The following is a 24,901-nucleotide window of genomic DNA, read 5'->3' as shown; positions in this document are numbered from 1 at the left end:
AGAGACATTGTTTTATGTAGCTCAACCTTGATTTGTCTGTATACTTTGAGAACATTTTAGTACCATTAAAGTACATATTATTTCCATTTGAAAAGGAGCAGTGACAGCTTTTGTACCTTTTCTTCTGAGAGTGTGCCTTCTGTTCAGGTATCTGTTCTTTCAGACCCAATGTATTTTTTGTGTCTTCATATGTCATTAATCATCAGTGAGTGACTACATGTTGTCAAACTTCAAAGCTTCTTTACCTGGTATTTTTCCGCAACACAAAGCCTTAAACATTGAACTGTTTTTCCCCCCAAGTTTAACTAAAAACATTTGCACCTCTTACATTAATTTTAAGATCAGCAAAAATGTTTTATTTAGAAAATGAAAACGAATCTCTAATAATCAATTTCATTACTTCAGTGTCAATTGCGTGAGCTAATACATTTGTAAGTGGCTAAAATTTAAACAATACATACAATTGTCAAATTAAATGTCACTTTACAATTAAACAGAATTAATACTTTTCATTATTTGAGTATTTGCTTTGCCAACAGCTGCTGTTTTTAAAGAAAAGCAACTTTACAAACAAAGATACTTTCACAAATGACCTTCAAAAAGTAAAAGAATCCTTTAAAAGCTGATCTAACAATTGATTGTAGCAGTCAACTGATATTATATCAAACATTTGATTATAACAAAGTAGGTCCTAATAAAATCTGTCCCAGTTGTAGTTAAAGTACAGTGAAAACCTGCCTATGAAAATGAAATATGTACCTGACTGGTTTAAACAAATAAGCAACAAATAGAAAAAAAAAAATCCAAAGACACAAATATTTACATTCATCCAGGCAGTTTGAGCTGGATATCAAGAAGTCCTGGCCCACACAAGCCATTCATAAAACAAAGCAAAAACTTTTAATCTTTGGCCTTTGTACAACAGAAAAATCTGTTGAGAATAAATACATTAAATGTATATACATTGTTTAAGTGAATTTAAACTATGATATGCAAATGGGGTGGAACACGAAAAGCAAATTTCAATATAAAACAAAACATTTTTTTTCTATCCTTGTTAACTATACGTATTCCAGACACTATTTTGTAATACAATCTTTAAAAATCCCTATCCCAGGAATAAAATCTCAAATGTTTCCTTTAATGTTTTAATGGAAAATGAACGGTAAGAAGAGATCAGTGTGTGCAAAAGTAAGCATTAAAGGCCTTGGGAAGGAAGTCTTTGGTTTGCTTTCAGTTTAGCATTTAGCTATGAGTAGCTCTCATTCTCATTCCAAGAAGTCATCCATTGTTTCTTCTCCGGAGGATCCATTTCCTTTTTCCCCGGCATATAGTCCCTCTCTTCCCTCTTTATCCGCACAGCGTTATAACTGGGGACGCTGTCATCATACTTGGAGCGTTTGAAAAACCCACACTGTTCGGAAAAACAGGCAATTAGAATAGCGTCATGCTAACAATGCCCTACAGCATCATTTTTACAGGAAAACGAACAAAGACATAGTGATGTTGGGTGTGCAGCATGCCTAGCATGAGGTCAGAACAATACATTCAATGTTTTGAAGAAGACATAAGCAAGAATCATGTGCTGAAAGCGAGAGAGATGCTCCGTTAAATAACCCAAGCAGGCCAGAGAAATGTGCAAGTTCCTGAATCAAGCCACATCTAAAGGCTTAAAAGAGCTTTAGAGACTCAGACATTCAGTCATACCCAGTCACACGCACCTGAAGCTGAGTAAGAGTGAACGCAAACATGTACAGTATAAACCCTTTTCCAACAACAACGAGTCATGATTAGTTTGCATTCCTCATAGCATTTTGCTCATCACCGAGCAATGAAAGCCACGGAAACTGCCACCATTACCCCACATTTGGCATTGACAGGCAGCATGTGCATCAGACAGCAGTAGGTTAGCATTGGCTAATTCAACCGTTCATGCTAGTTCTGAGCGCACAGGTCAACTTGATCTGTGAGTTCTTTTACCCTAAGAAAGAGGTTCTTGTTCTCTGTCTGTTTCACTTTACGCATCTGAAGTCAGCCTCTCTTTTTCAGGTTCTTTGTCGCTTTTGCCGAAAAAACCGCACTAAAAGGGGTAAAGGTTTGTGTTTTAAATACTTAATGTCATATGAATGAAAATCTGTTTTACACTTTGTCAAAGTTGAATAAAAGTGAAGGTAAAAACAGGTTTAGGTAATCCTAAATGGGTCAGGTTGTGAAATGAGTCATGTGACCTTACCTTATAAAGCAGAAAGACCAGTAGGCCCAACAAGAGGAGTCCTAGTAAAATGGCCACCAGAATGACCCACCAGGGCATACCACCATACTGTGCTACTTTGCGTTCGGGAAACACAGTAACGCGTACCTGTACCAGGACAAATTGTACTTTAAAGTGCATTCTTTTAAGCCCTGCATATCAAGTCAAATTGATCCAACATGGAACAAATCATGGAAGGGGAATGAATAAATGCTATAAATGTCCTCACCTGGGCTGGCTCATTTTTCAGCTGTATATTTGTAGCAGAGGTCTTGAAATCGAGTGACGCCTTGACAATAATATCAATGTAATTCAATTTTGAATATTCCTGTAAGAAATAGTTGAAATTAGCAAAAGTATATTTACAAATGATAAGGGTCATGATATAAATGTTCTCGTTGTATTCAAGTTCATTTTTATTTATTTTTATACTTTTGTCATTGTCAAGAAAAAATGGTATGATTTATGTGATATAACTCACATATAACATATGTGATATGCATTTTGAAAAAACAAAAATACATCTTGAATGCACATGAGTGAACGCATCTCATATGATTATGATTTTCAAAAAAGGTTTTTAAACATAGTTTGCGATGTAAAAAGTATTTTACAGACTTTCAACCAAGTTTAATCCCACCACATGGCATTTTACCTTGACCTAAACACTTTTTTTCTAATATTAATAAGCAGCGAAGCAGTTTTGTTAATAAGTATATTTTTTATAATAATATGTATGTATGGATGGATTGAATGAACATGAACATTTTAAAACTAACTTTAACAAAGGTTAATAAATAAATTTCTCAATGTTGGTTTATGTTAGTTAATGCATTAACTAATGTTAACAAATGAGACCTTATTGTAAAGTGTTACCAAATAAAGTTTCTTTTCAAGAATTTCACTATTTTAATAAGGATGTTTTTCTGTATCATCCTGACATTTACTCAATATATATTCTGAATTTTAATTCAGAAATTAACATCTGGCTCATCGTAGAAGATCTGCATTCAAATCATTGTATGAATTGCATGTGTTTCTGAATAAATGTACTGTAAACCATTTAAAAATGAGGGTCACACCTCTAATGAAAGATCACACTCACCTCCAGGAAGGTAGCGTTCCAAAGGTAAGCTCTCAGGCTAATGACAGCATTGCTGTCCATTCCCATTAGAGGACATTTGAATGTTATACACTCCGCCCCATCCTCACAGGACTAAAAACACAACACCAGCCAGGGATTACAAACAAGAGGCTGATTATCAATGATAAATGTTCACTAAGGAAATACATACAATGCATTCCGAAAATATCCAGCCCCCTTCAGTTTTGCAGCCTTATGCTTAAATGTGTTTAAGTATTGGTTTGAGGGTCAGATTTGTTTCTTTTTGCAAAGTTATCACAGATTTTTTTTTTTTGCTTTGTCATTGTGAGTAATTTAGTGTGATAAATTCAGCATAATGCTGCAACATAACAAAATGTGATAACAAATTAAGGGGTCTGAATACTTTCTGAATATCTGAGTGACCTTACCAAAACTGTGTATTTCCTCTTGTCAGTAAAAAGGGAGACTGTTCCCTCTTTTGCCGGAGTTTCCCCAATTTCCCGTTTAGTTCGTGACACTGAAGGCTCCTAGATAACACATAATCAGGTAATTCCTTTATAGAAGCAAGCAACTGATGTATTTATGAAACATGAGGGAAAACTAAAGATCATTTTGACTGTAGTTAAGATATTAGGACTACCTTCAAACTGAGTTTGTTGACCTCATCTTGATTGGAGCAGCTGAAGCTGTCTAAATCGGTTGAGGTTATCTTCATGAGGTACAGCAGCCACTTGCCTTGGGAGTTATGCTTAGGCCATTGGATAATCATAGATGCCGTGCCGAACGACTTAAGGGGTTTGCCCAAGTTTGTAACCTGTCAGTCAGTATAATTAACAGGATCCATCTTTTAACAGGCTACTAAATATCTTCACATGTTTGATAGCTAGAATGCAATTAAAGAAATACTCATACAATCAATGGAAGTATTGTAAATGTACAAAATTCCTTCAATGATGTTAGGCTTTATGTTAGGAAATCTAATAGTTACCCTGAATTCATAGTCAATTGGACTGCCAACATCAGTTGCCAGTTTCATGGCACTCTCTCCTTTGACTTCTCCAGTAAAGTAGACCTGAGATGGCTTAGCTACCCTGCAGATGATACATGATGATGTCACAAAGACAGAACATTGATGATGTCATCATCAGAAGTGTAACTGAGAAATAATACTGCAGTTTGCAAACCAACCCTGTGAGAGACAACAGCAGTTGGATCTTAACAATGGCTTTGGCTTTGACTGCTTGTAACTGCTTCTGATCACTTGTCCTGAAATTAACGAAAAGAAAATGGATACATCAATATGTAAATATTGACATGGCTAGTTCTAAATTAGCTTTGATAATGTGCCTGTATACTATCAAGTATTATGTTGTTACTCACGTTTTGAGTTTAAGGTCAATTTCAATTTCAGTGGTCTCCAAAGAAATTCCTCCCGTACTCAAAATTATGTAAAAAGTTGTCTGAAAAAGTTTTTTTTTTTTCCATGAATGTTAAGTCCAGACCGAAACTACAACTATTTCAATTATATTGTCAATTATAATTTGAAATATTTACCTCAGCATCTCTTTTGAACGGATTTCCAAGTTCACAATCAGCTTGAGACCCGTTCTGATTGGCTAAACAGCTGATCGGTTTATCCTGTAAAGATTTAGGAGTACTTAAAAACAAATTCCTCATAATAATAACAAACAATAAATAAGTTCGATATCTGGCAGCTGGACTTACACTAGATTTAGTGCGAACGGCAGAATAAGAGAGGGATTTGGGGAACGAGGCAGTCAGCTGCGCTTCATAAGCATCTTCACCCTTGTTTTTCACGTTGATCTCCAGGGCGATGTCCTTCTGATCGCTAAGAGACAGAATGGGAACTCCATTTTCTCTGAGAGGAAAGAGAAAGAGAGAGATTAAAGATACATTCTTCTTCATGGCACTTCCTTTTGTCGTTTGCTTTGATAAAAAGAGTTCTTTGTTCATTCGCTTTCATGAATTACGCAACTGATGTCACTTGAAACAAGACATGAGTGTGCAGTTATAGCATAATAATATGACATGATAGTCATTTAATTGAAACCCACCACAAATGTACAATAACAAATAAAACTCACTCAGGTAATGGATAAAAGATGTCCCTGTTTGGTTCCCTGGTGTGTAATGTATACTGTAGTTGCAGGTCACTCTGACATACATGGTCAGCACCACATCCTTCCTTGATAAATTGAACCTGAAAGGCAGTATGATTCATAATTAATACTGAATGAGATATGAGTGATTGATAAAGGTTTACCTCAGCAGTCTAATGTAAAAGCTGAGCTTTTTTTTTTTTTTGCCAAACTGTTAAAAGCTATAAATTAAAATATAACTGAACGGTAACAAACAGAAAATTGAAATGTATACATTTTTTAAAATAGGTAACTCAATACATTTATCTGATGTTATTGATGTGAATAATGGTTGTGTAATTAATCTGATTATTATATGCTAATACACTACCATTCAAAAGTTTAGCGTCAGAAAGATTTATTTTTATTTTTAGAATTTCAGGATTCAACATGGATACATTAGATTGATCAAAAGTGACAGTAAGTCAACCATTTTCAACTAAGATAAATAAAAATAAATATTTCTTGAGCAGCAAATCAGCATATTAGAGTGATTTCTGAAGGATCAGAAATCTGAAGACACTGAAGACTAGAGTATGGGCTGCTGAAAAATCAGCTTTGCCATGACAGGAATAAATTATATATTTTTTTAAATATATTAAAATAGAAAACAGTTGTTGTAATAATATTTCAAAATATAATTTTTTTAATTGTCTTTTTGCATAAGGTACTTCTTTCAAAACCATTTTAAAAAAATAATACCAACCACAAACATTTGAACGGTACACTCTAAAAAATGCTGGGTTGTTTTAACCCAATTTTGGGTCAAATATGGACAAACCCAAACATTGGGTTAAAAATTTAATTAAAAAATTTAACCCAACGGCTGGATTTGTCCATATTTGACCCAAAGTTGGGTTAAAACAACCCAGCATTTTTTAGAGTGTAATGTATGTTATATATTATTAATATGGTATATAGATATGGTATATAGCTGAAAAACAAGACGTAAAGCTCATTATTGTTGATTGGTTAAGAAGATGGTGGTTACATTGGTGACAGTACTGGCTCCTTGACTGGAGTCCAGGATGGGAAGCAGGTTAGGGAGAGCAGTCTGTCTCTTCCTGCGAGTGGGCGGCTTCTGGATCTCCACAGAGACTTCAATGGGAATGCCTCTCAGTTTGTCTTTTAGGGTTTCCTTTGAACATAATATACTTGCATTATTAAAAGCCATTAACATAATAGCATTAACATTGACACTCCCGATGTAAAAACAATCCCAATTTATTTACCACTAGGTGGCAGTACTTCCTTTTCACTATATTATGGTAAAACTGTTGAGTTGTTGTCACAATTGCCCCCTGCAACTTTATGTTGCTACTTAAACAACATGTATGGAGCCCTGCACATGACATGCAGAAAAAAATGAGTAGGCTAATCGTGCACAGGATTTACTAATTCGTTCCCTTGATTTCCTTTTTTTTCTTGCATGTCATGTGCGGGGCTCCGTTAACATGTCACTCAGTAGTTATTATTTGACCCTTTAAATGGGATGCTGTAAAGCTGCTTTTGATCTGCTGTACCTGCAGCCTGAGGCCTCTCGTAACACAGGCTTGTGTGCCCTGGCCCTTTAGCTCCACGACCCCTTTGCTTTCATACTCATTGGTTGAGCTCTGGGTGAAGATGACTCTAGAAGGAAGATTAAGTTTCTTCCTTTCAGATTCAACCCTGATAATGTATGCCACCTCTGCAGAAGAGAAAAAGACATGTTCATCAGCATACAAAACAACACAAAACCATTGGCATTTGTTTACAGAGATGAGATTCTGGACAACACAGATGAATAATTACTGAGAAGAAACATGTACTTACGCAGGTTAGGGTTGTAGGTTTTGGGGTTGGCAGAAAAAATGAAACAGGCTGTCACGTCAAGGCTAGAACGCACAATAAAGCTTTGCTTTAGGAAAGGTTTACCATTTGGTAATATGTTTAAAGGGTTAGTTCACACAAAAATGAAAATTCTGTCATCAATTACTCATCCTCGTGTCGTTCCAAACCCGTAAGACTTCCGTTCATCTTCGGAACACAAATGAAGATCTTTTTGATGACATCTGAGAGCTTTCTCCATTGACAGCTACACAACTACCATCACATTTGAACTTCTGTTCTCGTGCAACAAACAGGTTCGGTTGAGCTTTTGTTTATGTTCGCTGATCAATGTTTATATGTGAATTCAATATGTTCATCATAGAAAGTGATTGTGTCTCTTCAGAAAATTTGGACTAAACCACTCAATTCATATGGATTAGTTTTACAATCTCTTTATGAATTTTTTGAAGTGCCAAAGTGGTAGTTGCGTAGCTGTCAATGGAGGGACAGAAAGCTCTCAGATTTTATCAAAAATATCTTCATGTGTGTTCCAAAGATGAACAAAAGTTGTACGGGTTTGGAACGACATGAGGATAAGTAATTAATGAAAGAATTAGCATTTTTGGGTGAACTATCCCTATAAGGATTGCTTGTTTTGTTTCTAGTTCTCTCACCATATACTGTCACCACAGTTTTTCTTAGTAAGGTCTAGCTCCTTTGGTGTGGTGGTGACAGCTTTTTCAATGCTGATCACTGACCGTGCCCTTTAGTGTAAAACACATAATTAATGCATTCAGTGAATTTATGAATTCAATCATTTATCTATAATGCTAAATGAATAGCAAATTTTGTAGCCATTTTACACCATTTTATAAAATGAAGGCATGTTCATACTATTATTAAATTATTTGTATTATAATATTAATGCTAAATATTACCAATGATTAATAAATAATAGTGTTATTTCATTGTTAATAAAGAATCCTTTCAAATAATTATGCGTTGTCTATCAATATGATTATACCTGTACACAAGCACTGAATCAGAGAGAGATCCAATAGCCAGATCTGGGTAAGAATTTCTGTCCATATCCATATTCCCAGCAAGAGAGTATCCAAAGAGTTTCACATTGTGATCTTTTCCTTCAAGAACCTGAAATTATTGAATATACGTTCTTTAAATAAATGAAAGAATGTGTTAATACTGAAAGACAACTGAAAGAAAAGAAAAGTGAATATATGGCTAAACCTGGGATTTTGTTAGGCCTTGAGTTGAACCATGGAATATATATACGTTTCCAGCTCCATTGCTCTCATATGGGGCACCAACAGCAACATCTGAGAAAATAAATGACAAGTTATATTACTAATTATATTATTAAAAAATAGCTTTGTGATTATCATCATTTCTATATCATTACTATAAAAGTGTTTAAATGTTATCTTCTATATAGATTCACATATAAGTGTAATGTTAAGAATTTGAGGATTTGGAGTAGGTAATGTTATGTTTAGCGTACGTTTTTATAATGCATATGTTTAATGTGAGTTCTAGAGTGAAAAGGTTGAAAGATTTATGTACATTAGGGCATCTCTTCTTCTCTATTTATATTTCCTGGAAACTGTTTGCATTGAGGTATTTTGCATTACCAGCACATACCATGATAACCATCCAGGTTCACATCTCCCATGCTTTCCACAGCCAAACCGAACATGGAATTGGCGGCTCCCTCAATCCTCTTGGGGGTGATCTTGTCCCAAGCCCCTTCCTTATTAAGGTAAACATAGATGGCCCCACCGATATCACCATCTTTAATAAAGTACTGAGGTGCTCCGACTACAATGTCCTGCCACCTGTTTTAATAATCAGTGTAGGTTAAATTATACATGTTGTTATTTGTAACTTAAACTATCAAACATGTAAAATATATACAATAAATATTCATTGTATTAATTGAAATTAAGTTGAAATCAAATAAAATAGAATGATTAGATTCAAAACTTGAAAATTAGAAATGTTGCTTTGTCAACTAAGTGAAATAAAATAAGGCTAAGATACTAACGAATTAAAGATATTATAAACGGAAACTGAAATAAATATAAATTTCAAACTAAATACAAATATTACAACGCTGAAACTGAAAATATAAAAATAAAAAATAATTTAAACATTTACTAAAATAACACTGATCTACAAGCAATAAAACATTGCAATGGCCACATCATGTAATTCACTAAAGTAACACTAGTATGAAACAAAATATGAAAAAGACTATTTTAGAAATATAATATATAATGATGTATTTTGGAGCTTACCCATCTCCATTGATGTCAAGCACTGCAAGGTCATAACCAAAGGAAGAGGCAAGTCCGGTACCCTCTAGTATGTACTCAGCCGTCAACAAGGATGATTTACCTTCTTCCTTCTTTAATAGCACAACTGCCCCACTGTGATTGGCTCTTGGAGCCCCAGCAACTATAGTCAACTGACCCCTCTTGGTCAGCATTTTTCCAGAGTCCAGAGAGAAACCTGTCACAGATACAATCAATCAGAAGATTTGCTACAGTTTTGTTAAGCAAAAGAATACTGAAATTATTTCAGTGATTAAGAAATATGCAATGATAACCAACGAACAACATGAATGTAAACATTCATGGTTCTGATTGACTACTTGGACACTCCATCATTTTGCCCATGCGATATGGATGAAAACAAGGAACCAACAACAACAACAAAATAAAAAAATACAGTAATGTAGCAACAACATTCACATTTGTTCACAAAAACGACACAATGTATAGAACGTATAATGACCAGGATGAACGCACATAATTGATAAAGTTGGCGTCCAGGAAATCCCACAAACCTAAATAGCTATTGGATGCCACATCATAAATGTTCTCCTTGGCCACCTGAAGGGGAGGTGACTGATACACAAACTGATCAGGATGATTACTAGATATGCTAGTCATGAACAGCACACCTACAGTTGCACAAACAAGATTTGTTCTCAATAAAGCACAAAGTAGAACAGCCAAAGCAAAAAGGAGTAAATCCAAACAAAAGGTAAGGCAATACATATATATGCCTTGCGTCCTACCGACACACATGTTAAAACTGTGCTGAAAAGTTTATTCACTTAATTGCACCAGAGTTCTTTAGCGAGTCACATGATGGACTAATGATCGGGTGATATAGATAGAATGGGATATGGATATGGATATGTGGAATGTTATGTGAGGATGGACTCACCTAAATAACTGTTGGCAGGGACAGGCACCAGTTCTGGATCAAGTCGGCTTTCGTCTCCAACCTCATATGGGCCGTCATCAAAAATATTTTCATCCCACAGAGAGCTGTTCTTCTGTTCCATCCGCACCACTCCTGATATCCATCCAGTGGAGGAGTGAGTGAACAAGGAAAGGAAAAGGGTGAAGGGTTGAGGATAGAGAAAGTGAATGAGTGAAGAGATGGAGCAAAGATGTCAAAGTTTAAATAGTGTGGGATAAAATACAATACGTCAGATGCAATGAACGGACAAATCAAATCTGATGCCACGAATGTGGGGAATTATGGGTTTTGTTTGACATTGGCCATTGTAATTGATCTAACCTTAACAAATGATTTAAAGCTGAATTTTCACTCAATATTGAATATGCCAAAAATAATAAGATTTACCATGAAATGTACCATGAAGATCTCACCTATACACGTCAATACATCCATGCAGTAAATACAAGCACTTTAATCCTCCAATACCTTTCCAGTTGTAAGCACCCGGTGCTCCAAACACCAGATAGTGATAGTCCTTTGTGAATGTAGCAGACAGACCCTGCTGGCATGAACCAAACCGCTCGTGTCCTCTGTTTCTCCCGTTACAGAACATCCAGTCCCCTCCATCTTCATCTGAGGCATCATTAATCGTCAGGTCCTGACTTAATACGTAGCAACGACCTGTCACGTCACGTAGCTCCTGATTTGTGTTCACAAATAAGCGCCGCTGGTAGCGATGCGCACAGACCTGGAGAGAGACACGGTGAGTTCATATTAAATCAGTGAAATGAATAATATAATTAACTAAACTAAATAATCACTAAACACATTTCTTTGCACTGTTACAAAAAGATATTCCCGCCAAAAAAATACTGTTCATCGGGTTTGGTGTCGGTAATTTTGAAAGTCTCTTCTGCTCACCAAGGCTCCTTTTATTTGATCAAAAATACTGTAAAAACAGTAATATTGTGAAATAGTATCAGTATTTAAAATGACTATTCTGCTTTAATATATTTTAAAATTTACTTTATTAAAATTTGTTAAAAGTTTTAAATTTTGTAACATTCTAAATGTCTTTACTGTCACTTTCGATCAATTTAATGTGATAAAAGGATAAATGTATTCATTTAAGTCCATACAAAGTAGTGCACCTTATTCAAGTCTTTTAAAGGGGAAATTTTGATTTAACAGGAACGCACTTAATTATAGAAGGACAAACTGTACACACTTATCTTGTTGTTGATTTGGACATGTAAAATATTTGAATAGGATTTTAGAAGCTAGGGTGGAATACATGAATTACAGTCAATTTACTGTATATTTTGGCTTGTTCCTCACACAAAACTGAAGAGGCCTTATTGTGATAAACACTAAACACTTTGGACCATAATTGCATTTGTTTTTTGTGAACTGAAGGATGAATAGATCATGACAGATTTTATTTATTTTTGGGTAAACTATCTCTTTAAGGGATATACAGACATGACAACCAGCTCTTGTACAGTAATTTACATTAAAACTATGGGATGCACAATATATCGGTACCATATCGGTTATTGGCTTGCTCATTTCCTCTATTTTTTACACTTAGCAATGTCATCTTTAGCTAATCTTAAAATTAATATCCATTTTTTTTATACTGTACATTGTAATTCCTAAATTTACTTGTAGCATATAACATGATCGATTTTAATATCTTAATATGAATCTAAATATCTGCATTTACCGGTTATCAGCCATGACATGAAAATAATTATTGGCTTACAGCTTACAGGTATTGGTCAGAGTTTTAATATTGTTGCGTCCCTAATTTACACACACACACACACACACACACACACACACACACACACACACACACACACACACACACACACACACACACACACACACACACACACACACACACACACACACACACACACACACACACACACTCTCTCTCTCTCTCTCTCTCTCTCTCTTACCAATATCTTTCCTCCAGGTCCCTGGCTCTGTAGAGTCACTCCCATCCACTGGTTTTGCTTATTTTCGGTATTCAAGTTTTCTACATTCACAATAAAAATACCTCACTTAACACACACACAAACTCATTATAACGTATAATGTGTCATGTTTTTATGTGTTTGCGTTTACCGTCATTGTCAAACATTACTCGTTGGCATGACTGACTGGGAGAAGTTATGTCACAGTTGTACATCCCTCCCGTAATTGTGGACGTTTGCTTGGACAATGATTTAGCTCTTGGGGCACCAACCAGCAACCTGTAAACCAACAAACAGAAATTTACTCATGGATTTGCAATATTGTGAATTTCATATAAAAAAAATTATGATCTTTCATTCTTCTTCTTGCTAATGCAGCTCCAAATTACACAAAAGAGACTCAGAAACCAAAGCAGATAACATACTTGGCATGAGCATTGTGTGAATAGGGTTTTTAATATGCTTGTCAAGAAGTAAAACTTTTTTTTTTTTTGTGGAAACATGAGCAATAATGTTGTAAAATGGTGATCATATAATGATCAATCAGATACACTCTTTTCAACTGTCTCAGTCAACAATTGAAAGTCTGGAGCAATATTTGAGCTTATGATGATTTTGAAAAAGTAAATGGCTTCATGGCATCATTATCTTTTATTTCCCCACACATGGGTTTTCAGTAGGATCCTCAGTAGAAACAATGCAGATTCAACAGCCCACACTGAAAACACATGTACACTGTGTATTAGAGAGGGCACTCATTCTATTCTTTCCACTGAAAAACTCAAGAGAAGATCTTTTCTCTTCTGAATAAAAGAAATGTAGGCCACAGAAAGCCTATGTATCCACCACTCAATGGCTGTATCTCTGGTTTCACTTCATTTATGAGAGTGAAAGGCTCTTTTCTTTTCTTTGGATTGACTGGTTCAGCGATAACATTCATCCCAACACATCACAGATTTTAGCTACACAAGTTCTCGTAGTGGGCATAGACAAAAAGGGTCTGACTGAAAGAAAGCCTACATTTCCCACAATCCTGAAGGAATAAAAATGGGTAATGTCCAGGAACTTTACAGATGCATACACTGTTTTACCTTTTGCAGATGCATACATTAATTTACCTTAAGAGGTAAAAGGTGGATATTAGTACCTTCGTAATATGTACCCTTAATGTACATAATACGATACAAAGATTTCCTTAAGGGTACTGCCTTTAATGTATAAATTAATGCACATTTTATGAGAATTTACAGGACAAAACTCTAAGTGCAAGTGCAGTCAATTTCAAGTTTGTGAAGTCGCATTTCATTTATTATTTCAGGAATCAGACAAGCAAAGGCATATTTTTTTGCTGTTGGTTAACTGAATTATGGTCAGCTGAACATGTGTTCCCTTTCGAGAGGTTCCTCCTATTGCGTAATAGCTTTACGCTATGGGAAAACTCCTTTTCTCGAGAAATATTGAAGTCTTTATGTAAAACGCATTGCAGCTGCACAGCATACAGCAATGAGCGAGGCAGCTCGGTCATTGGCTGTGCTGCGGCAACTTGCACGAACCAATGACGGGGCGACTCTGAACCCGCTTCCAATGAGCGTGCTTCGCGCCCACGCGCGTCAGAGCCCGCCAAGATGGGCGTGGCCAAGGGCTATATATTGGGCGCCCCGTCGTCTGAGTTCTTTAGATTTAATCTCCTTCAGCAAAGAACCTTCTCTTCGCTGGATCCTCCGGATTTGTTGGAGTCTTTTCGCCGCCGCCGTCGACAAGCCTACAGCAGGACTGCTTCGAGGACGCCGGCGCCTTCAGCCGCCTTCGATCGCCCTTCTGCTAAGCCATCCGGCGCGCACCATCTATATCCTTTTACAAAGCTATCAGTGTTCGCCCCCGCGACACTTTTTCTAAAAGAGTCAAATTTCCAAGGCGTTGTTTCAAATGCCTTCCTGCGCCTCGTGTCGAGGCCCTCTTCAGGACGGGGATCGTCACATCATCTGCGCCCGCTGCTTGGGACCGGACCACGCAGAGGCTGCCCTTACTCGAGGCGGATGTCCCGAGTGTGACGCCCTGGGCCTCACCGAGCTGCGTGCTCGCTTCGCCGTTTTCACCGCGAAAGAGCCCACCTCTTCCGTGCTGCCATCTCCTCTAGTCGAGCCGCGAAAGAAAAAACGCCGCTCACAGAGGCCGCCGGAGCACGCGGTTTGCAGTGATGTCACGCCGGGCCAATCCCTGCGTGCTTCACCACCACCCGAAGACTCCCCGCCGCCAGTCCAGTTCACACAGGCGGACCAGCACCCCTCCAGCGGAGCGATGGGGCTCGTCTCGTTTGGCGCGTCAGGGGATGACGATGATAAGGATGACAGTTTTTCCTGTGATGCTGCATCCGACGATTGGCCGGGCTCGTCCTTCGACCCCGCGCCATCGACATTAGCGGGCACGAGCGCGGGCTCCAGCATGGACTCTGAGATCGTCCGCATTCTCTCTAAGGCCGTGGAAGACCTCGGGCTCGATTGGTCTTCCCCGGAAGAACCCGCCCGCAGCCGACTGGACGAGTGGTTCCTGCAGGGGCGCCGACAGGCCCCTCGACAAAGACCCTCCCCCTTCTTCCCGGAAGTTCACGACGAACTCACGAAGTCGTGGAAAGCCCCGCACTCCGCTCGCCTGAAGCCTTCTTTTTCTTTGTCGCTCTCCTCTGTGGACGGCGCGAAAGAAAGAGGCTATGAGGGGACTCCGCCCCTCGAGGAAGCTGTGGCCAATCATCTGTGTCCACCCTCCAACGCTGGATGGAAAGCTAAAGCTTCTCATCCCTCGAAGCCTTGCCGATCTACTTCAGCTCTCGCCGGTCGCGCATATGCCGCCGCCGGCCAAGCTGCATCAGCGCTTCACTCTATGGCTGTCCTCCAGGTTTTTCAAGCCAAACTTCTCCGCAGTATGGACGAGTCTGGACCCGATCCTGAGGCATTTAAGGACCTACGCAGCGCCACTGACATAGCGCTGCGAGCTACAAAAGCCACCGCCCAATCCATCGGCCGTGCTATGGCTAACCTGACTGTCCTTGAGCGCCATCTGTGGCTGACGCTAACAGAAATGAAGGATGCAGATAAGGCGTCATTTCTCGACGCGCCTATCTCCCAAAGCGGCCTGTTTGGACCAGCGGTGAAGGAGTTCGCCGAGCGCTTCACCGAAGCCCGTAAGGACTCACAGGCTATGCGTCACTTCCTGCCCAAGTGATCTAGCTCATCGCAGAGCCGCCAACGGCCGCCTCAGCAGCAGCGAGCTAAGACGGCGCCCCCCGTTTCTCAGCCCAAACCTGAAACGGATTTTCGACGCCGCTCGCGCTCCGCCAACAGGAAACAGCCGCCCGAGCGACGGGGACCTCGGCCCAGGATTGTGCTGAACCCAGAGCCTCGTAAGTCCTCCTAGCTACAGGGATGAAAAGGGAGAGCGCGTGTCTCGCAAGAGCCGGACCGTTCTCTCCAAAACGTTTAAAGCATTACCCAGTCCCCTCACAGGCGGCTGGAAATGTCTATACAGCAGCCAATGTGCCAGCCACACAGCTCGCCCACCTGCAAACAAACGCCGTTTTTACGGCGACACACAGAAATCACATAAAGAGCTATTTTCTGCCTGTGTCATTAAAGGGTCACGTGTCCACACCAAAGTGCGCATTCCCACATATCAAAACTGTAAACTCAGTGCCAAAAGTTTTCCCAGCTCAGGCTGGACGCCTCATAAATGTAGATTGTGTGCCAACTGTTACGTATGCACCACTACACACAAGCACTGTTCCCACAGTTATAAACACTTCCCCAGTAAAAGCGGGAAGTTGTATAAGAGTAGCGCGTGTGCCCGCTGTTATGCACGCACCCCATCTCACAAACACTGTTTATATGGCCAAAAACCTCCCGCCACGAGCGGGAAGTTTTATGAAAGTGGCGCGCGTGCCTACCACAGTCTATGCACCCCCACCCATAAGCACTATACACACAGTGTTAAACATTTCCCCATCTCACTCTGTGAGCATTACAGCGAGCGTGCCTGTAATCTCACACGCACCCCTGCACTCGTCATTCAACAAAGCTGCTCAGCGCGCGCCCGCGCCGCTGACAGCTGTGAGCTCGGTATTTACACAGAACGATTCGCTGGCGGGGGCCATACGTCACTGCGACACGCCCCCGGCCAGCATTCAGCCCATATCTGTGCGAGCGAAAGCTTGGGAAAATATCCCCGACATGCCGAAATGGGTTTTGAACATAATAAAACACGGTTACTCGCTCCAATTCGCTCGCAGACCGCCCCGCTTCACAGCAGTGGTAGAGACGAAAGTGAGAAAAGATGTTTCACATGTTCTACGCACCGAGATGCTCAAACTGATAGAGAAAGGCGCTATAGAAACAGTGCCCCCCTCTATGAGCGAGGCAGGTTTTTACAGCCGCTATTTTCTCGTCCCGAAAAAGGATGGTGGTCTCCGCCCCATCCTAGATCTCAGACATCTGAACAAAGCTTTAATGATTCGCTCGTTCAGAATGTTAACAACCAAGCATATCCTCGCGCAAGTTCGCCCGGGGGATTGGTTTCTGTCAGTGGATCTGAAAGACGCTTACTTTCACATTCCAATAGCGCCTCATCACAGGCCATTCCTGAGATTCGCTTTCGAGGGACAGTCATACCAGTACACAGTACTACCATTCGGCCTGTCACTGGCACCCCGTACATTTACGAAATGTATGGATGCAGCACTTTCCCCCCTGAGACAGCGGGGAGTGCGAATACTAAATTATCTCGACGATTGGCTAATACTAGCACAATCAGAGAGCCAGTTAGTGACACACAGGTCTTGGATTATCAGTCATCTAGAGTGCCTAGGTCTAAAAATCAATTTTGCAAAGAGCATGCTATCCCCCAGCCAGAATATTTCTTTTCTGGGAATAGTGCTAGACTCGGTGCAGATGACAGCACGCCTCTCATCAGAGCGCGCGCTCACTATTCGGCGCCTTGCAACATCGTTCAGAGCGGGTGCGCGCGCCCCCGTCAAGCGATTTCAGAGGATGCTCGGTCTCATGGCCTCAGCATCAGCTGTACTCCAGCTAGGATTGTTGCACATGCGTCCTCTCCAACGCTGGCTCAAGAGCCGTGTCCCCACTCACGCATGGCGCTCGGGCCACTTTTTAATCAGAGCAAATCACGGCTGCATAAAAGCCCTGACGCCCTGGAAAGCTGTCGACTGGTATCAGTCCGGCGTGAGTTTGGGCGTGAACACAAGGAGAAAAATGATCACGACAGATGCCTCCAAAATAGGTTGGGGGGCCCTTTACGAGGGCAGGCCTGTCTCCGGCTTGTGGTCAAACCCGGAGAAGCGCCTACATATAAACTGTCTGGAATTGAAAGCGGTCGCTTTGGCTCTCAGAGCCCTGCTCCCGTACCTGAAGGACGAGCACGTCCTAGTCCGAACGGACAACATGACGGTAGTCTCGCATATAAATCGTCAAGGTGGACTCAGATCGAGCTCCCTGCACTCGATGGCCAGGGAGCTCCTACTATGGTCCCAGCGCAACCTGCGCTCGCTGAGAGCGGCGCATGTGCCAGGTGTTCTGAACCAGGGAGCGGACATGCTGTCCAGAGACAAAGTTCTCCCAGGAGAATGGTCTCTCCACCCCCTGACGATTCAGTGGTTATGGCAAACCTTTGGCAGAGCAGAGGTCGACCTCTTTGCCTCCAAGGAAAATGCGCACTGCCCTCTCTTCTTTTCAAAGAGCACAGACGCGCTCGCCCAAGTCTGGCCGAGCCGACCGCTGTATGCCTTCCCTCCGGTCGCGATGCTACCTCAGGTCATCAGTCGGATCAGGGAGGAAAAATGTGCAGTGCTCCTGGTAGCCCCACTCTGGAAGAACCAGACGTGGTTTCCAGAACTGATGCAGATGACGCAATCTGCCCCATGGCCGATTCCACTGAGGCTAGATCTCCTCAGGCAGGCCAACGGGATGATCCTCCATCCCCGCCCCGATCTGTGGGCCCTCCATGCGTGGCCCCTCAACGGATTCCCGGGAACCTCCCCAGTGGAGTGTTGAGAACCATCACTGAGGCGCGAGCGCCCTCTACGAGGCGCTTATATGCCCAGAAATGGAAGGTGTTCAGTGACTGGTGTAAATCCAGGAACCTGAATCCTGAGACATGCGAAGTGCCGAGTGTGCTCGTTTTCTTACAAGAGCTGTTGGAGGCAGGCCGCACCCCCTCCACGCTCAAAGTATATGTGGCTGCCATAGCGGCATCACATGAACCGGTCGAAGGACGCACACTGGGGAAAAACTGCCTAGTTGTTCGTTTCCTGAGGGGCGCCAGGAGGATGAATCCCCCACGCCCCCCCTCGGTGCCGATTTGGGACCTGGCCACGGTCCTGGACGCACTTAAGCGTGCCCCGTTCGAACCCCTCCGAACTGTGCACCTTAAACAGCTCTCGCTCAAAACTGCTCTCTTGCTGGCTCTCGCCTCGGTCAAGAGAGTGGGCGACCTGCACGCGCTGTCATCAAGCGCTAACTGCCTGGAGTTTGGACCTAACGACAGCAGGGTTGTCCTCAGGCCAAAACACGGGTATATTCCTAAGGTGCTCTCTACTCCTTTCAGAGCACAGGTGATATCTTTGGCCGCGCTATCGTCCCCAGCAGACGAAAGTGACGCTAATTTACTCTGCCCGGTCAGGGCACTCAGAGTATATTTGGAACGCTCTGCCCTGTTCAGACAGACAGAGCAGTTGTTCGTATGCTTTGGCGGCCGCACTAAAGGTCTGGCTGTGTCAAAGCAAAGAATATCGCGCTGGATAGTTGATGCTATAGCGCTGGCTTATGAAGCCAAGGGCCTTCAGTGCCCCTTGGGCATCAGAGCTCACTCTACGAGAGGCATGGCCTCCTCGTGGGCGTGGTCGAGTGGGATACCCATTCAAGATATTTGTGCGGCTGCAGGCTGGGCCTCACCGTCCACATTTATCAGGTTTTATAACCTACAGGTCCCCTCATTGCATTCTAACATACTGTCGGTCTAGCTATCATAGGCTGGGGTGTGTACATGCTGAGCATTGTCTCCTCCCTCATAGAATCACATCTTTGAAACTGATGTGGAGGATTTTTCATACATGACAGTACATAAAAATGTGCTTGTGTGTGTCTCTGGACGCCCATCGGGCCGTTCCACGTTGTCCTTTATAAAACCCGCCTTCGGCTGGCTCGTTGGATAATTATTTCGCTCAAAGGCTCAGGCTCCGGCCTCCGGCTTAATAGAAGCGAAGTCAGCACGCACGGCGTTTTACATGGCGTTCCCATAGCGTAAAGCTATTACGCAATAGGAGGAACCTCTCGAAAGGGAACGACTCGGTTACTAACGTAACCTCGGTTCCCTGAGAGGAGGGAACGAGTATTGCGTAATCTGCCGTGCTTGTGCTTGGTCAGTTTGCTTCAGTCGATTGAACCTAAAGAACTCAGACGACGGGGCGCCCAATATATAGCCCTTGGCCACGCCCATCTTGGCGGGCTCTGACGCGCGTGGGCGCGAAGCACGCTCATTGGAAGCGGGTTCAGAGTCGCCCCGTCATTGGTTCGTGCAAGTTGCCGCAGCACAGCCAATGACCGAGCTGCCTCGCTCATTGCTGTATGCTGTGCAGCTGCAATGCATTTTACATAAAGACTTCAATATTTCTCGAGAAAAGGAGTTTTCCCATAGCGTAAAGCTATTACGCAATACTCGTTCCCTCCTCTCAGGGAACCGAGGTTACGTTAGTAACCGAGTCGTTTGCATGTTCCAAGGCCTGAACATGCCCCCAACCCCCCCCCCCCCCCCCCCCCACCCCACCCCACCCCACCCCACACCACACCTCACACACACACACACACACACACGAGGCATTTAAGGGTGGGAATTTCCCCCATTTTCAGAAGTGTATTTCATGCCTAGATCTACTGATAATTACATCAATCCCATCCAATTCCTTCTGTGCCTAAGATTTAACAAGCGTATAGACCAAGACTCTGTGTCTGGATCACAAAAAGAGAATAGCTTTAGAGTCACATTTTCCAAACAGACAGAGACAGCACTGTTTTGCTGAAAGGGCAACACAAACTTTTCTGTGTTGGGCAAAAATAGCCACTGAATACCTGCCATTCATTCCACTCTCAAGAGCATACAGATTGCTATATATCTGATGAAAATGCTCATGATTACATTAAATCTAACGCAATGCACAGGATGAAATGATCCACATTACACATCCAACAACATTACAAAGAACATTCTAGTGTCTTTTATGATCTATAATAAGAAAAACAACAAAAGATATTACTTACAAAACATTCATAAAAAATATATAATATAATAACACACTCATATAAACACACTGTAATGGTTTGATGTCGGACCTTCATGCTTACTTTTTTTTCTAAAACATCTAATACATTTTCGAAGAAATCAAACCATAGGAATAATAACCATCCCTACAAATTTATACGGAATTGCCAGCTCGTAAAATAGTTAAATTTCCTCATGAGATCGGGTTGATATATACTCTGTAGTTGCAACATTTCCCAAAATGACTGCACACAAAACCCCTACATTTCATTAAAAGCTTTGTTATTGAAGCCGCATCCCATCTAAATGGGCCTACATGTTTCAGGAAATTGCTATAATCTGGATCACAGTCAACTCCTAAACAGCATCATTCCATTCTGCAAACCCCAAATGATTTGGGTAGAAACAAAACAATTCTGAAGCACAAATAACTTAAGGCTGGAATGCACTACACAACTCTTGCCTAGATTTTTGCCACAATTTACAGTCTGGAGGAATCGACGCTAGTTGATTAGCTAGATAGCCAGTCTCCAGATATTGACTTGACAGATGTAGAAGAAAATCGTGTAGTGTATGCTGGGCAGTGGGAACAGACTTTTTAGCTTCACAAATCTTAATCTATCCAGTTGGAGAGGATATCAAACACGTTTTGCATATTTTACAGTATTGTTTTCATCGGTCATGTGTCTCAAAGCAACGAGGCACATGTTCCTGAATGAGTTTGATGTATTGCAACCCGATCACACTAAATGCGTCTCTATAGCACGCAGTGTGTTTATCGTGTAATTTATACGCGAAAATGAGTTTTTACGTGCATACGATACGCATGAGTTGGTTAGGGTAGGTTTAGTAGTGGTGTGGGGTGCGTGTGTATTACACGCAAATGAACTGCGTATCAAATGCACGCGAACACTGCGTATCATATGCACGTAAAACTCATTTTCGCGTATAAATAACACGATAATACACAATGCGTGCTATAGAGACGCATTGTGTATTTGAAACAACTTGAAAGTCTGGTAGTGTGTGATTGTGGGTAATGTAATGTGTCTCCATTAATCACTCCCCAGGGGGATGTAACCAATAGTACATATTACCTCACGGACCCCAAGGATATATACCTCACTTTTTGAGATGGTTCTGCATATATATATATATATATATATATATATATATATATATATATATATATATATATATATATATATATATATATATATATACACACATGACAAACAAGCCCAAAATTCCAAGGTAGAATAAACAAATAAATAAATTGGAGAGAACATTACACAAGAACCATACATTTTTATTTTAAAACTTTTTAAAAAAGTCCACAGCACAAGATTCAGAAAGTGAGAGGGATAAAGCGATAGAAGGAAAGAGAGATGTGCAGGTGGGGGAGGGGAGAACAGAGAGGACAACTATTCTATTTACTGAGAGCTTATTCAGAGATAGAGCTTCATGTGTCCTGAGGCCAGAGTCCGACACTGGCATTCAATCATGATACAGACACAGAGAATTATGTCTCAACTGTTAAATATGTCAGGCTCTCAACATAATGAGAAAGAAACAATTAAGCAATTACTCATTCTAGAGAGCAAATGGTCTTGACTTCTTACGCATTTCATATAGTTTCAATAGGAAGGAAAAAACTGCAGGTTTGGCAAATGAAAAAATGGATCTTGTAAAGTATTTTGCAAAATACCTTTTTTACTCTTGCAGCAATAGCCACTCATGTGTTGGGATGTTTGACCAAATAGATTATTTCAATCAGTTCATAAATCAGCAATATGCTTGCATTAAAAGTTTATAGGCTAAAGGCTGGTGAACTTAAGTTACGATACAGTCATATAGACAATAACCAATAGGATAATATCAGTATTATAAAAATGGTGCATTTCAGTGTGCCATGTCAGACTTATCATAACTTTAGTTTCCAACTTGTCCTTACATATCTTTGTCCTTACATAATTTTGTGAAAGCTCCAATTTGACTGTGACATCATGTAAAAACCAAAATGGTTGCTAACAGTAGCAACCTCAACACAAATTCCTGTTATGCCACTTAGCCAGTGTTGCTTGTTGCACTTTCTTTGATTATACAAGAGAATAGATGTGCATTTTGCTGTCAATACCAACACAGCCACACTAAGATTCATTTTGGCATTTATGAGCTTTGTAGTAGAAACAAATAATTTCTGAAATGCAAACAACTTAAGGCTGGAATGCACTAAACAACTCTTGCCTAGATTATTGCCACAATTTACAGCCTGGAGGAATCGTAGTTTAGCTATCCAGTCTCCAGATATTGGGCAGTTGGAGTTGACAGATTTAGCAGAAAATCATGTTGTGTATGCTGGACACAGACTTTTTAGCTTTAGGAATCCATCCAGTTGGAGGATTTCAAACACATTTTACATTTATTAGAGCATATGTTGTTTTCATCTGTGTCTCAAAGCAACGAGGCACATGTTCCTGTGTGAGTTTGTTGTGCACATGTTCCTGTGTGAGTTTGTTGTGTACCATTTACAAAGTCGGCAATGATGTGGCAAGTGTACGGAAAATGTTTGATATCAGTAAACACACGCTTGACAGACGTCTTTAACCATTTCGACTTCTTTTGACACTTCTTTTAGATACAATAATTCCAAATTATATCCAAATTCCAAAACACTGCATTTGTCTTTAATTCAAAACTTTATCTGAATGTTTTGTCACATCTCTTAACCAACACTTGTTTACTCACTGTTGGCTAAAAGCATTTTTTTTTTTACTTGAGAAGCAGTAAATCATGGTCATATAGTGTACTAGGCCAAATAATTTTATAGACACGCTATCATAATTTTGTATGGAATGTTAAGCATTGATGTTTTAAAGAATCTACTGAGGAGGCCACTGCTATGGTGCAAGAGCTGGTTCTGCTGAGGAGGTTTGGAGTGTCATGGTTCACATTGCGAACTGACAGCAGCTGAATTACAGCTCCAGATGTGCTTCAAACATTTCAAAGACTCAAGGCTTAAAGATACAGAGTGCAAACTGATATAACCTGACCTACTGTGCACAACATAGGTGCTGCTGGAGAACAAGATTTTCCGACTCCCTTAAGGCAATGATAAATTAATGACTACCTATAAGTCTAGGAATAGATATTTGCAAAATATGGTGTTGGATAGAGCCAGCTGGCCATCGCTAACATTCACAGGGCCAGAGAAAAAATAGGGGGAGCGGAGCTTTGATCTTTTGGGGGGGTTGATCTTTCTCCATGGCTCAATATACTATACTATTCAAGACCTTAGAGGCAAGTCTTAGTGGCCCCCTTATCATAGCGCCCGGAATGTAACAGATGCAGTAAACTGCAGGTTTACATACATAAAGCCCATTAAATATGGTAGTCAAAAGCTCAAACATGCTTTTTTGCACAAGAACCAAAGAGGTTTGTTCTAATGCATCAAACGATTACAACTGAGTTGCCGTTGGCCATATTTGATGTGCTCTATGTGAATAATAGCCTAAAATAAATCTGTTCATCATACTGTATGAGCAATTTGTTTCTTCAGAAAACTTGGATTAAACCGCTAAATTCAGATAATTACTTTTTCTATCCTTATGAATTTTTGAGGCTTAAAAGTTTTGGTGGAATGGACTTTCAATGCAGAAATCTCTCAATTATATTAAAAAATATTTGTTTTTCAAAAAGTAAAGATACGTTTCATGTATAGGCCTACTGCAAGTTCCAAAGATGAAGATGAGTCACCAGTTCCAAAACAAAGGTCATTTAAATGACAATAAACCACATGCGTAGCAGTGTGCACTAAACACAAACAATAACCAACAACTGAACAGCAACACAAGAGGAACTTGAATACACAGTGAAAACGAATTGAATGGCAAACAGGTGTGTGATAATTAATGAATTGACATAGCAATTAACGATCAAACAGGAACAGAGAACACAGGAAACAAAGATGAGCAACTTAAAAGTCCTTGATAAAGAAACA

At 40.6% G+C, this 24,901-nt stretch overlaps 1 protein-coding gene across 2 annotated transcripts in view; it reads right to left on the bottom strand.

Annotated features, from left to right (window-relative positions):
• Positions 1-324: 324 nt before the first annotated feature.
• itga6b (integrin, alpha 6b) overlaps positions 325-24,901 on the bottom strand; it is a 28,958-nt gene continuing 4,381 nt past the window's right edge. Inside the window, exons 2-26 of one of the 2 annotated variants that reach the window (XM_056254374.1) lie at positions 12,734-12,861; positions 12,565-12,644; positions 11,084-11,345; positions 10,577-10,708; positions 9,640-9,853; positions 8,984-9,177; positions 8,573-8,661; positions 8,349-8,476; positions 7,999-8,088; positions 7,328-7,389; positions 7,039-7,202; positions 6,507-6,653; positions 5,462-5,577; positions 5,082-5,235; positions 4,911-4,994; positions 4,737-4,816; positions 4,545-4,622; positions 4,345-4,447; positions 3,997-4,170; positions 3,785-3,883; positions 3,357-3,467; positions 2,481-2,579; positions 2,234-2,359; positions 1,981-2,080; positions 1,281-1,414 (exon numbers count right to left, since the gene is read on the bottom strand). In XM_056254374.1, coding sequence (XP_056110349.1) covers positions 2,018-2,080; positions 2,234-2,359; positions 2,481-2,579; positions 3,357-3,467; positions 3,785-3,883; positions 3,997-4,170; positions 4,345-4,447; positions 4,545-4,622; positions 4,737-4,816; positions 4,911-4,994; positions 5,082-5,235; positions 5,462-5,577; positions 6,507-6,653; positions 7,039-7,202; positions 7,328-7,389; positions 7,999-8,088; positions 8,349-8,476; positions 8,573-8,661; positions 8,984-9,177; positions 9,640-9,853; positions 10,577-10,708; positions 11,084-11,345; positions 12,565-12,644; positions 12,734-12,861 — 2,977 coding nt within the window. In that variant the 3' untranslated portion in view covers positions 1,281-1,414; positions 1,981-2,017. Of the gene's footprint in view, positions 1,415-1,980; positions 2,081-2,233; positions 2,360-2,480; positions 2,580-3,356; positions 3,468-3,784; positions 3,884-3,996; positions 4,171-4,344; positions 4,448-4,544; positions 4,623-4,736; positions 4,817-4,910; positions 4,995-5,081; positions 5,236-5,461; positions 5,578-6,506; positions 6,654-7,038; positions 7,203-7,327; positions 7,390-7,998; positions 8,089-8,348; positions 8,477-8,572; positions 8,662-8,983; positions 9,178-9,639; positions 9,854-10,576; positions 10,709-11,083; positions 11,346-12,564; positions 12,645-12,733; positions 12,862-24,901 lie in introns of both variants that reach the window. The other variant, XM_056254373.1, reaches the window with a different exon arrangement.

Source organism: Rhinichthys klamathensis, unplaced genomic scaffold, assembly GCF_029890125.1.
Source record: "Rhinichthys klamathensis goyatoka isolate OS25496 unplaced genomic scaffold, OSU_Roscu_1.1 h1tg000111l_1, whole genome shotgun sequence".
In the NCBI taxonomy this organism is placed as follows: Eukaryota; Metazoa; Chordata; class Actinopteri; order Cypriniformes; family Leuciscidae; genus Rhinichthys; species Rhinichthys klamathensis.
Note: the sequence above shows the minus strand (reverse complement) of the source record. Positions and strands in the feature narration are given on the sequence as shown.